Raw genomic sequence first — 12,761 nt, forward strand, 5'->3', positions numbered from 1 at the left:
ATTAGCAATTCATGGCAGCTGAAGAAAAGTAGTAAATGATACATGGAAATAAAAAGTGTTCAAATACTGTTCAAACTTGAGCTGCTCTCATCAAGGCCTTGTAAGGAAATTATGCTCTTGGTTTTAGCTGTTGAGTTCACCTCTGTGTACAATGGCACCCAAAGCTTCATAATTTCATTCTCCTTTCCCTCTCTCTAGCCTAGCTCATCCCCAAAATGAGACATTAAATGAGAAAAAAGAAAAAACTGAAGATGATTTCTTCTGGAATAAAATACCATTTAAATATAATCAGAACGTGAAGACAGAAAATGAGAATGAAGAGTAAAATACAGGTAAAAGTTCGGCCTGTGGCTTCAGCAGGTCACGTACCAGGATGAGTGAATGCAGGCAGAGGCTGTATGACAGGGGGCGTCCCGTTAGCCAGAGGAGGCACTCCTGCCGCAGGAACAGAGGATACTAGCGGGGGAGACATTCCGACAACAGGAATGGAACCCATTGGCACTGGAGCAACAGCGGTCAGCGGTGGCATGCTGGCGATACCTCCCATACCTATGAAGGGAAAAATCCCAACAAAATTCACATGGAACCACATTTCAACATTCAGTGATAATTAATCCAGGACTGCATGGAGAAGAAAATCCCTTTCCAGTTGTAATACAGTTCCATTTAAAATATGAATTCAGATTAATCATTTTGAAGGGGAGTAAAAATTGTCAAGGATCATATCAAAAGGGCTCAAGACCCAACTTAAAGAAGGATCTACTGGCCAAAGTTGAGGATCAATAAGAATAATAACTGCAGTGGACTGAAAGCCACCAAAGAGAATTCAATTCACAATGATTTTTTTTTTAATCCTAATTGGTCACCATAGGCAATCAATTTATTTTGAAAACTAGTACATAAAGGCAGAAAATAAACATTTATCCTGCCTTTCTTTTATTGACTGAACCTCAGAGTAATCAAACATTTGATGAGAAAGTTTCTCTTTATAGAAGTATTCTAACCAAAAAATGAAGAAACGATAGAAACTAAAATAGATGTTTCTATTCTTTTAGTTTCTCTATCCTAACTTGTGATATGGTGATATAATAAGAAATATATATCTGGTCTCTGTCCCCAGGTCTTGATTCCTGGCAGAGCTCCTAAAACCCTTTTAATTTCCTGACTGATAGGAACATCTTTTGCCAAAACATTTGGTCTCAGTCCCTGGTTCCTGACACAGAGCTTTTAAGATCCTTGGAATCTCTAGAGTGGTAAGAGTATCTTTGTGTGTTTGATGTGGTGACTGATGGCTGGGGACCCCTAAATAGCTGCAGGATGGGAGCTGGTCACGGGAAAGATCACAGCATGATTAGAGAGTTGGAACTCTCAGCCCCACCCAACTCCCACCTCCACACAGACCTCAGGGGAAGGCAGAGGGGCTGGACACTGAGCTAATCAAATGCTACCGATTTAATCCATTATGCCTGCATAATGAAACCTCCATAACAACTCCTACATACCAAGGTTTGGAGAGCTTCTAGGCTGGTGAACAAATCCACGTGCTGGGAGGGTGGCGCTCCCCAACTCCACGGGGACAGAAGCTCCTGCACTCAGGACCCGTCCGGACCTTACACTATGCACCTCTCCATCTGCCTGTTCATCTGTATCCTTTATAATATGCTTTATAACAAACCAGAGAATGTAAGTAAATGTTTCCCTAAGTTTGGTGAGCTGTTCTAGCAAATTATAGAAAACGGGAGAAGAGTTTGTGGGAGCCTCTGATTTTTAGTCAAGTCGGACAGAGCATGGGTACCCTGTGGCCCATTACTTGTGACTCAAGTCTGAAGTGAGGGCAGTCTTGTGAGACCGAACGCTTAAACCTGTGGAATCTGACGCTGACTACCAGAGTTAGCGTCAGAATTGAATTTAATTATAAGATATAAAGTTAGTGTCCGGAGAGTTGGAAAATTGGTTGGTGTGGTTTTTCTGGACACAAAATTCTTGGCTGATTCTTTCCCTGAGAATCCTAAATACGTCACTCCATTTCCTTCCGGCATGAAGCACTGCTGCAGAAAAGTCTGAAGATATTCTAATTTTCTTTCTCATTAGCCATGTGTTTTCTTTTTCTTTGGGCCCAAATGATTTTTTGTCTTACTAGAATGTATCTTAGTGTTGATCTTTCCAGGTCGATCTTCTCGGGCACATACTATATATATTCGTTCAAATTTAGCTTCAAACCTTTTATGTCAAGAAAGCTGTCTTGAACTAGTTTTTGCCATTTGTTCTGTTCCCTTGCTTTGGTTTCCTTCTTCAGAGACCCCAACTAACCTACTCAATTCTCTTTGCCTTCAACATTTGCCATTTTTTCTCAAATTCTTTGTATCTCTTTTTTCATTTCCTTTTAATGTTTGAAATCTTCCTCTTTTTACCTTCTATTTCCTTTCAGATAGTCTCTCTTGTGTTGCTTCTGGCTCACTCTTCATTTCTGAAATGACTCTTTCTTTTATGTCTCATTCTTTCCTGAGTGGTCACCTGATTTCTGGGGTTTTAAAATTCTGATCTCTGTTAGTCTTTCATGACTCGCATCATTTTCTTAGTACCTTTCAGCTTGTTTTGAAATAGTAGGTTACTGATGTGCTGTCATCGTCCACAGGGGTGTTACTCGGCTCTTCATCCTCTTTTTTCTAATAATAACCGTGTGTGGGATTTGACCTTGGCCTGATACTGCCTGATGCTCGTTTTGATATGAGCCTTGACTCCTGGGATTTCCAGGCTCGTTCTCCTCCCCCACTTTGGTCTGGACCTTCTCCTCCTTCTGTCTCTGTGTCGGTGCCCTGCTTAATTTTTATTCCACTCCCAGTCACTTCTCCTCAGTGTGAGATCCTGTCCCCAAAGGCAGCCTTGTTGGGCCAGTGCTGAGAGTTCACAGGGACCAGATCTTGCAGGTCTTCTTATTCTCTAACATCATAATTTTTCCATTTTAAGTTACCTACTCAGCTCCTAAATTGCCACTGCAAAGACTATCATCCTTGTACCAACTGACTGCCTTTTCTGAATGAATGAGTGTTTTCTGAATACTTCTAAATAAACACCTACCAGATAAACCTACCAGAGGCTGTGCTTTAGATGCCATCCCTCATGACGGTGCTAAGTCTCAATTCCTGAAGTTTTACCCTCTCTCCTCAACCACTGACGGAAGCACTTCCCACCATAAACACACCATTCTTCAGCTGACATGCTCCCCTTACAGTTAAACCCTCCCCTCTTCCAAGCCTCCAGCAGGCTCCTGTCCCTACCACTCCAAGGAGTTCGTCAAGGTGAGGTCCAAGATCGTCTTGCCAAATCCAATTACTTTTCTGTCCTATTCTTACTCAGTCCCTCAGAAGCAACTTGAACAATGGGGCACTCCCCTCCGAAACACTTTTCCTTGGCTACTAGGACACCAACTTCCTCCCACTTCACTCTGTTTCTGGCTTCTTCCCTTTCACTAGAGCTTTAAATGTCACAGACCGCCAAGGCCTGGACCTAGGTCTTCCGCCTACTCTAAAGCTACACTTCATCAACCTAAGTAAAGAGGAAAACTGAGGCAAACTTGAATTACCAGAAGTTGAGTTTATGCAGGCATAGCAGAAGAACTGCAATTCTGATATGCCTGGTTTTTTTTTGGTGGGGGGGGCGGTGGGCACCACGCGGCATGTGGGATCTTAGTTCCCCAACCAGGGATCGACAACCCTGTGCCCCCTGCGTTGGAAGCGTGTAATCTTAACCACTGGTCCGCCAGGGAAGTCCCAAGAATTGTAATTCTGGACACGCCAACTGCGGTAAGCTACAAGTGAGACCTCTGAGGCTTTGGGGTGGGCTGGATACATGGGCAAGGATCACAAAGAGGAGGGAATTCAATTAGAGTCCAAGCAGCAAGTTCATTGGCTTGAGGAGGAGAAGAGACTTTTGCAGGATGTTCGTTAGTCAAGGGATCAGTTTCGATTTTCTATAAATGCCTGACCAGTCCCTTGGTCCTTAAGTTTCATTTTCCTGAGGACCCATGCATGAGATTCTCCATTTTATATCCTCTGGTTCCATTTAAGATTGAAATCTTCACACTTCTCTCTAAGATACCGTATCCAGCCCCGGGGCTTTCAATGCCATCCGCACCCAAACTCACCCAGAACTGACGGATCCCTCCTGAGTTGCAGACATACAGATTCACCTGCCTCCTTCACATCTCGACTTGGAAATCAACGAGGCCCCTCAAACTTGAAATGGTCAAAATCTGATTTATTTTTTTCTCCACAATACAGGATATCATGAATCTAATTCTACCCTATCTTCCGCGTTTATTATCACCACCCAGATCTAAATTACCATAACCTCTTGCCTATGGAAAAAGACTCCTTACTGATTTCCCTTTTACTTGTCCCCCTGCAATACAGTCTTCAAATAATACAAATGACAAAAAAACAAACAAAAAATAACAACACCAAAGAAACAAAAATAGTCTTCAGATAACACAGATTTTTTTTTCTAAGTGTCTATCAACCATGTCACACCCCTGCTTCAAAGCTTTCAACTGCACTTAGACAAAAATGCTAACTCTTTAGTGGTTTTATCAGGCCCCAAACCACCTGCCTCCTGCCTTACCTCCCTGACCTTAAGGCCTAAGGATACTTCAGCTACAAGGGAAGTATCTCATTTTTGTTCCTCTCACACACCAAGCTTTGCCTTAGGACCTGTTGCTTTTGCCTGGGGGTCTTCTCCCCTCACGAGGCTCTCATGCTTAAGTCAGCTCAAAAGTTATCTCCTCGGAAAATTCTCCCCTAACCACCGGGTCCTACTTGTCTCTATCATATTACCCCATTTTATGGAATTATTTGTTTGCTTCCCCCAACTTGTCAACAAGCTCCATAGCAACAGGAGCCATGATGTCTTGCTCACCACCATCTTCCCAGCAACTAGGACACACAATCAGGGCTTAAAAATATTGATTGGTCTGACTTAATAAAACCATGGACTCTGGCAAAAACAAAAGCAACAACCTCCCCCTGAAACAGTTGAGTCCAGAGTATAAGAAGAATGATGCTGTGTGCAAATACACTGAAGGAAGAAGGTATGAGGCATACTCACAGAATGTCCTTAAACACAGTTGGCAAATCACAATATCACTGCACCCCATTTTCCTCTTCTTAACAAAAATAATTATCCAACCCCTAGCCAGCCTTAATTCCACAGTGTGTTAACATTCGCATTAACCTTGGAAGAGTGACAATGCCCCATGTCACCCTCATGATTTAGTGATAAGGAAGGTGGGAAGAGAGAAGGAAATAAGGAAACCAAGAGCCTTCAGGAAAACTGAGTTTGAACAGGCTCCACCTCCCTTTCAGAAACATGGTCTCAAGCAGACTGTTCAACTTCTTGGAATCTCAGGTCTCTCATTTGTATAAGAGAGCCAATAATCTCTGCATACTTTTAGGGTTACTGTTGTGACCAGATAAAATACTATATGTAAAGACAGACCACAGGGCTAGGAAACCCATGGTCAGATAATGTCTAATATTAATTAGAAAATAATAATAGTAATAAATTATGTTCTCAAGTAGCCAGAAGAAGTATAAGAAAAAAAAATTACCTTGGCAAAGGCCAGATCTTTTTTTTTTTTTTTGCGGTACGCGGCCCTCTCACTGTTGCGGCCTCTCCCGTTGCGGAGCACAGGCTCCGGACGCACAGGCTCAGTGGCCATGGCTCACGGGCCCAGCCGCTCCGTGGCATGTGGGATCCTCCCGGACTGGGGCACGAACCCGTGTCCCCTGCATCGGCAGGCGGACTCTCAACCACTGCGCCACCAGGGAAGCCCCAAAGGCCAGATCTTTGAGTAAATTTGGGCAAAGTGGATTAAGACCATGTACTTTTAACTTCTCTTTATTTTCTATAATTCCCTCATGATTTATCTTCTTGAAAACAGTTTACTGAGAAGGGTGACGTGACGAGAAGGAGGGGAGGGAAAGCAGTGGAGAAGCTGGGGGTAAGAGCTAAGGTCTGGCTGGCAGGAGGGCAGCTAAGAAATCCTGGCTTCCCTTAGAGGCCGGGGCAGGTTACTCAGCTGACTGTAAAACCCTCTGGGCAGTGAGGCCACCCCTCCTGAAAATAAATCGGCACTATCCCTAGCGTTGAAATTCCTATAGCAGGATGGACTAAGACGAGACATATTATATGTCAGAGGAAGAATTACTGACACCCGGGTTTCTGGGAAAAAGAGGCAATGGGATGCCTGTGGTTATCTGACCCTTTCTCCACTCCGAGGTTTCTTCTTGCAGCCCCGGAAGGGAGGCCAAAAGAAAACCAAATACCCTTTAGCTGTTTTGGGTTTCGACCAAACGCTGGCTACAGGGCCCTTCAGAGATTCAGAGTAACTTCTACTTTTAACTAAGCTGGTTAACTGAGGACTAGAAACCGCGAACACACGATGGACAAGATCAACAGGGGCCCTGGTCCCTTGCAGCCTATGGCACTGCTCACCTCTGCTCTTCCTGGCCTTTGCTCTCACGTGACTTCTTGAGTTTTCCTTCTTCTCTTGGATCACTGTCCTACTTGCCTAACCCAAAACCTGTAACCTTCCCGTTAAAATACCCAGACTTGCGGCTCAACCTCACCAAAAGAAAGGCAATGCATAGTTTGTTTGTTTTTAATAGTGAACCTTTAAGTAAAAGCATAGCATTCATTTATCTCAGCTTATCATTAATTGTATCAGAGACAACCTGAATGACTATTGACTGTCCCCTCCCAAACCTCCTTCACTTTACTCTCTGTCATCAGATACATCAGGATGAAGAGAGAGAAGGAAACTCTATCCACAATTTTTGTGTTTTGTTTAAACTGTCTAAGAACTTTCCCATGAATCAGATGTTGGATCTGATTACTGTAATCTTTAAATCAACCTAAATAATTAAAGTCTAGGTTGAGAACAGGTAAGAAATCAGAACTGTTGGTGATCTTAGCTGACTAATTACCATTTAATTTTTAAGAAAAACATCTGACTAAAAGACAGCTTTTTATGGAATTATGTTTTAAATTGGGATAATAATGGATTTTTTTCCCTGTGGAATTTTGTTCTAAGAAATAACTTAGGACTTCCCTGGCAGTCCAGTGGTTAAGACTCGGCACTTCCAATCCAGGGGGTGAGGGTTTGATCCCTGGTCCGGGAACTAAGATCCCATGTGCTACGTGGCGTGGCCAAAAAAAAAAAAAAAAACTTAATATGGCCAATTGCCTCATTACTGTGAATAAAATACATATTTCTTAATACCATAAAGAAAAGGAGCACAAGGAAACACAAAGATGCTCTGAAAACACAAAACCTTTCAAAAGGAAGTATGTGACAATGTGAAAGGTCAAGAATCCAATAAGAGCAAGAAAGAAACAGAAGATGCAGCAGGACACTGCAAGTTTGTTCCTTTTTCCCTGACAATCTGCACCTTTGATTTCATTTTTTGTTGGTGTTCTGTCAGAATTTAATGTGTAAACAAATACAGAAAAATAAGCACTACAGCAACAAAACAGGTTTGCATCTGATATAGAAATTTTAAAGACAATTCACCAACAAGTATGAGGTTAATGTCTGTATTAAAGCTTACCTTCTTATAGAATAATTTAGCAGTCTCTGAGATTTTAAGCCAGAAAAACAAGACTCATGCTGGTAAAGCAACCTGCAAATACCTTCTGTCTGTTCTCACAATTAGTCTACTTCAAACATAAAAAGACCTTCCAAAGGAGGAAGACACTGCACTTAATGGAGATTGCTGGGACCTTCCTGGGAAATCCTTGCCCAGAGGAGACGCTTTACCACCTGCAGGACTAAAATGGTGGCAACAAATTGAAAGCCAGGAAAAGATTCCTGTAGCTTTGGTGTATTTGCTCAATTTAAGTGTTACCTTCAGATGTATAATAAAGCAAGTAAACAGAACCATAAAGATAAGCTTTCTATAAATTAAATGGTATTTGGCTATAGTACTAAGGAGGTGAGAGAATAAGAAACTTATGTTAATTATCAATCCTAAATGACTACTTGCCCATTGCAACTGAAAACTGAGGACTCTAAGTATGGCAGATTGCTAATACTTTAGAGTGTTTTATTCATGTTTTCCATTGAGAATCCTTAAAATGTTTGATAAGCTCCTTTAACTAAGAAATCACATAGGGGCTTCCCTGGTGGCGCAGTGGTTGAGAGTCCGCCTGCCGATGCAGGGGACACGGGTTCGTGCCCCAGTCCGGGAGGTTACCGCGTGCCGCGGAGCGGCTGGGCCCGCGAGCCATGGCCGGTGAGCCTGCGCGTCCGGGGCCTGTGCTCCGCAATGGGAGAGGACGCAGCGGTGAGAGGCCTGCGTACCGCAAAAAAAAAAAAAAGAAATCACATAGGATCAATACAATACTGAACTAACAATGGTCCTCACACCCATACTGCATTATCTGAGGAAATATTACAATTCAAAGTGGTCTTTTTCCTGAGAAAGCCATGTTACAAAATGGCACAAGACAATACACATTTTCTCCATTTTTTTCCACCAGCAAATAAGAAGGGAAAATCAGATTATAATATATTTTATGAGGAAAACATGTTTGTTTCTTAAAACTGTTTTCAATCACTTTTCCGTCTACGATTTTTTTTTTTTTTTTTGCGGTACGCGGGCCTCTCACTGCTGTGGCCTCTCCCGTTGCAGAGCAAGGGCTCCGGACGCACAGGCTCAGCGGCCACAGCTCACGGGCCCAGCTCCACGGCACGTGGGATCTTCCCGGACCGGAGCACGAACCCATGTCCCCTGCATCGGCAGGCGGACTCTCAACCACTGCGCCACCAGGGAAGCCCCATCTACAATTTTTTAAAGGGTGAGAACCAAATTTAAATTAAGAATGACCATTTCTACAAGGTGAGAGAATGAATACATATGGTAAACTTTGTACTTTATATTAAAGTGAAGAAACTAAGGCACAGAAAAGTTAATCAAGCTCAATTTCAAGGTTGAGTTTAATAGTAAAGGTAGAAATAGAATCTAGGGCTCTGATTCTCAGGTTAGAGGGTAATGGGTGGTATCTTCCCAAGACGGAAACATTTATTTCTTTTGGTGGGTAATGTTCATAAATCATTTTTAAAATATATAATATGAATTTCCTTGAAAATCTTTGGCATATGTGAGTCACTGGAGGCTGAAGTTTATAGAAATCCTCTCCCCCACCCCAGTACAAAAAGGCAGGGGAGCCAGTTTTTAAATGAATCAAAAAAGATTAATCTTGAATGGATAAAGAAGATGTGGCACATATATACAATGGAATATTACTCAGCCATAAAAAGAAACGAAATTCAGTTATTTGCAGTGAGGTGGATGGACCTAGAGTCTGTCATACAGAGTGAAGTAAGTCAGAAAGAGAAAGACAAATACCATATGCTAATACATATATATGGGATCTTAAAAAAGAAAAAGGGTTATGAAGAACCTAGGGGCAGGACAGGAATAAAGACACAGATGTAGAGAATGGACTTGAGGACATGGGGGGGGGGAAGGGTAAGCTGGGATGAAGTGAGAGAGTGGCATGGACTAATATATACACTACCAAACGCAAAATAGATAGCTAGTGGGAAGCAGCCGCATAGCACAGGGAGATCAGTTTGGTGCTTTGTGACCACCTAGAGGGGTGGGATAGGGAGGGTGGGAGGGAGATGCAGGTGGGAGGGAGATGCAAAAGGGAGGAGATATGGGGATATATGTATATGTATATGTATAGCTGATTCACTTTGTTATAAAGCAGAAACTAACACACCATTGTAAAGCAATTATACTCCAATAAAGATGTTTAAAAAGAAAAGATTAATCTTAATTTCAAAGTGACCTGAGTTTTATTCTGCATTGTTATAGAAATCAATTGGATAGCTGAGTCCTGTGAAACGTCACAGAGGGCACTACACCTCACAGAATACACACACATGTATCCTGCAATGAGATTTATATGACTAGAACTTAGTCCACATTTTTATAAGTACAAAATTAAATCTCAGTCTAAGTTTTCATAAGCCAATGACTCAAAGATATCAAACTTGTTACAGTGGGATGATTAATTCATATATTGTATGCTATGGAGTTAGCCCCCAATTCAGGTGTTTTTATTATTCATCCCAGGCCTTTGTATTGGTTGAGATGTAAGCTGTGAAATTTATTTATTTGCTTTCATTTTGATTACTCTCATCCCAGGGTTAGAATGTGACCATGCTTCTTCCCTTCCATCATTATCTTTCTGCACAGGGCCATCATTTTTCAGACAGAATACTTCCTAGAACTTCACAATGCTACAGACTGAGAGAGGAGGGTGGGAGAAGGGAAATAGTTATTTTAAAAACATGTAATGAAATATAGGAACCAACTCCTTTTCAGACTCACCAAACGCTGGTGCACTAGAAATAGCAACTGGTTGCTGTTTCATGACAGGGGGAAGTGTGGAGGGGAGCTGATATCCTTGTAGCTTCAGTTTGATGAGTTTCATAGCTATGGAAAACTCCACTTGATCCATTCTTCCATCATTATTCATATCAGCAAGCGCCCTGCAAACCAACAGCATGGGCTTAGAATGACTGTGACCTTAAAAGAACCTTTCCCAAACCACCACTCCCACCCACACAAAAACTAAATAATCAGCTCCCTCGGTCCCGGGGAAAACGAAACAAAACAAAACTTGTTTACCAAGCTGTAGGGAAAAACTGAAAAGGTTTTATATAAATATGAAATATGTTTTATTGTGTTACTCTCTACTTTTACGATACACATGGTAATTTTCAGTCTGAATGTCAGGATATATACCATGGACATCAAATGGGGTTTCTGTTTGGAGTGAGAAAAATGTTCTAAACTGGGTAGTGATGATGGTTGCACAATTCTGGAAAGACTAAAAACCAATGAACTATACACTTTAAAACTGCGACTTTTGTTATGTGAATTATGTGACAATAAAGCTATTAGGAGGAAAAAAGTATTTAGAAACAGAGTTTATTTCTAGATACTTGATTAGATTGCATCAACTCCTCTGTGGGGTTCTACAAACCTCACCATGGGGATGTGACACACTATGCTCTACTATACTGTAATACTAGCATACTTTCAAAGCTCTGGAAATTCATTAAATGACCTTACAAATGCACTTACTATTTGAAAGTGGTACTCAAATAAACGGTCAAGTCAATTTCCAATGAGTTATTATGTAAAGCATTTCTCTCAAATAAGAGTAAGAGGAAGGAAGAAAGGGGTTTGTACTTGCAACTGGAAACTACATTTTTGCTAACTGAAACTGTGCATATTCATGATTTAACCTCTTCTGCACAAAATATGTTCATTCAGATTTCATTTGTTGAAGTCTAGATTTTAAGGGCATAAGGATTTATTTTTTAATCCTTTCTTAAGAAAAGTTTTATTTGAAACTTCAAATGTTAAGACCAGCTACTCCAATTACAATGCCATCATTGGCAATGTTTTAAATGAGCCACATAAAGATTGTGTCCTCAAAAGAAAATTAAGCTACATAGAAAATAACCCTACATTTCTAGAGTTAACTCAAAGTAAGAAAACATGAGGCACAGTAAAAAGCGTAATAATACAACAAAGATTAAAAATCTTTAAACATGTTAAGAATTGTAAAAGTCAACACTATTCTTCAGGAAAAATTTTAATGGTCATAAAGTCATAAAGGGAACCCCATGGCTACAGAAACCACCCTTCTGCCTCAGATAGGAGTGCCCCAGGCCTCCTGTGGTCAATGACCGCCTTCAGCATACCACACCAGTGGAATCTGAATTTCACTCATTTCTAGTGGCCTTGAGCATCGCTTGCCATGTTTCTTGGGCACTTGGACTCGTGCTTCCATGAACTGCTCATTCACATCCTTTGCCAAGCTTTCTGATGGACTGCATGTCTTTTCCTTGTCAGTTTAAAAGCACTCATTGTATATTACATATCAACTGTTTATCTGTCAGTTGTTGAAAGATTTTTTAAAACTCTGTCCATTTTGTGTGTAATATCTTTAGCATACAGAAATTCTACATTTTTATATGTGTAAAATATTTCTTTTATCACATAGCTTTATTTTCTAAGATGGTATTACTTTATTACATTTCAATCTTTAAACCAATTGTAATTGCATATATGTGTGTGGTATGTTACCCCAGGGTTCAACCAGATTTCCTTCAGGTGGATACCTAGGGTTCCCAGCAATGTTTATTAACCAATCCATCCTCTTCTCATTGAAGTAAAAAGAAATATTTTGGGGGTTCATTAAACGTCCATATGAAAGGAGATCTATTTCTGGCTTATCTACTCTGACTGAACAATTCCCAGGTCAATGTGACAATAATCTGATCCCACTAACTCTATGGTATGTTCTGGTATCTGGCAAGGCTTTTTTAAAAAAAACTTGTTGGATGGACCTAGAGATTGTCATACTGAGTAAAGTAAGTCAGACAGAGAAAGACAAACATCATGTGATGTCACTTATATGTGGAATCTAAAAAAAGGTACAAATGAACATATCTACAAAACAGAAATAGAGTCACAGATGTAGAAAACAAAGTTATGGTTACCAGGGCGTAAGGGCGGGGGGAGGGATAAATTGGAAGATTGGGATTGACACATATAAACTACTATATATAAAACAGATAACTAATAAGGACCTACTGTATAGCGCAGGGAACTCTACTCAATACTCTGTAATGGCCTATATGGGGAAAGAATCTAAAAAAGAGTGGATATATTTAT

General features: G+C 40.9%; 1 protein-coding gene across 3 annotated transcripts in view; it reads right to left on the minus strand.

Annotated features, from left to right (window-relative positions):
- ITSN1 (intersectin 1) overlaps positions 1–12,761 on the minus strand; it is a 230,084-nt gene that overhangs the window by 142,929 nt on the left and 74,394 nt on the right. For all 3 annotated transcript variants that reach the window (XM_060010352.1, XM_060010350.1, XM_060010351.1), the window contains exons 5-6: positions 10,401–10,561; positions 370–549 (exon numbers count right to left, since the gene is read on the minus strand). In XM_060010352.1, the coding sequence (XP_059866335.1) occupies positions 370–549; positions 10,401–10,561 (341 nt within the window). The remainder of the gene's footprint in view (positions 1–369; positions 550–10,400; positions 10,562–12,761) is intronic.

The sequence above is a fragment of the Delphinus delphis genome, chromosome 4 (assembly GCF_949987515.2).
Source record: "Delphinus delphis chromosome 4, mDelDel1.2, whole genome shotgun sequence".
Lineage (NCBI taxonomy): Eukaryota > Metazoa > Chordata > Mammalia > Artiodactyla > Delphinidae > Delphinus > Delphinus delphis.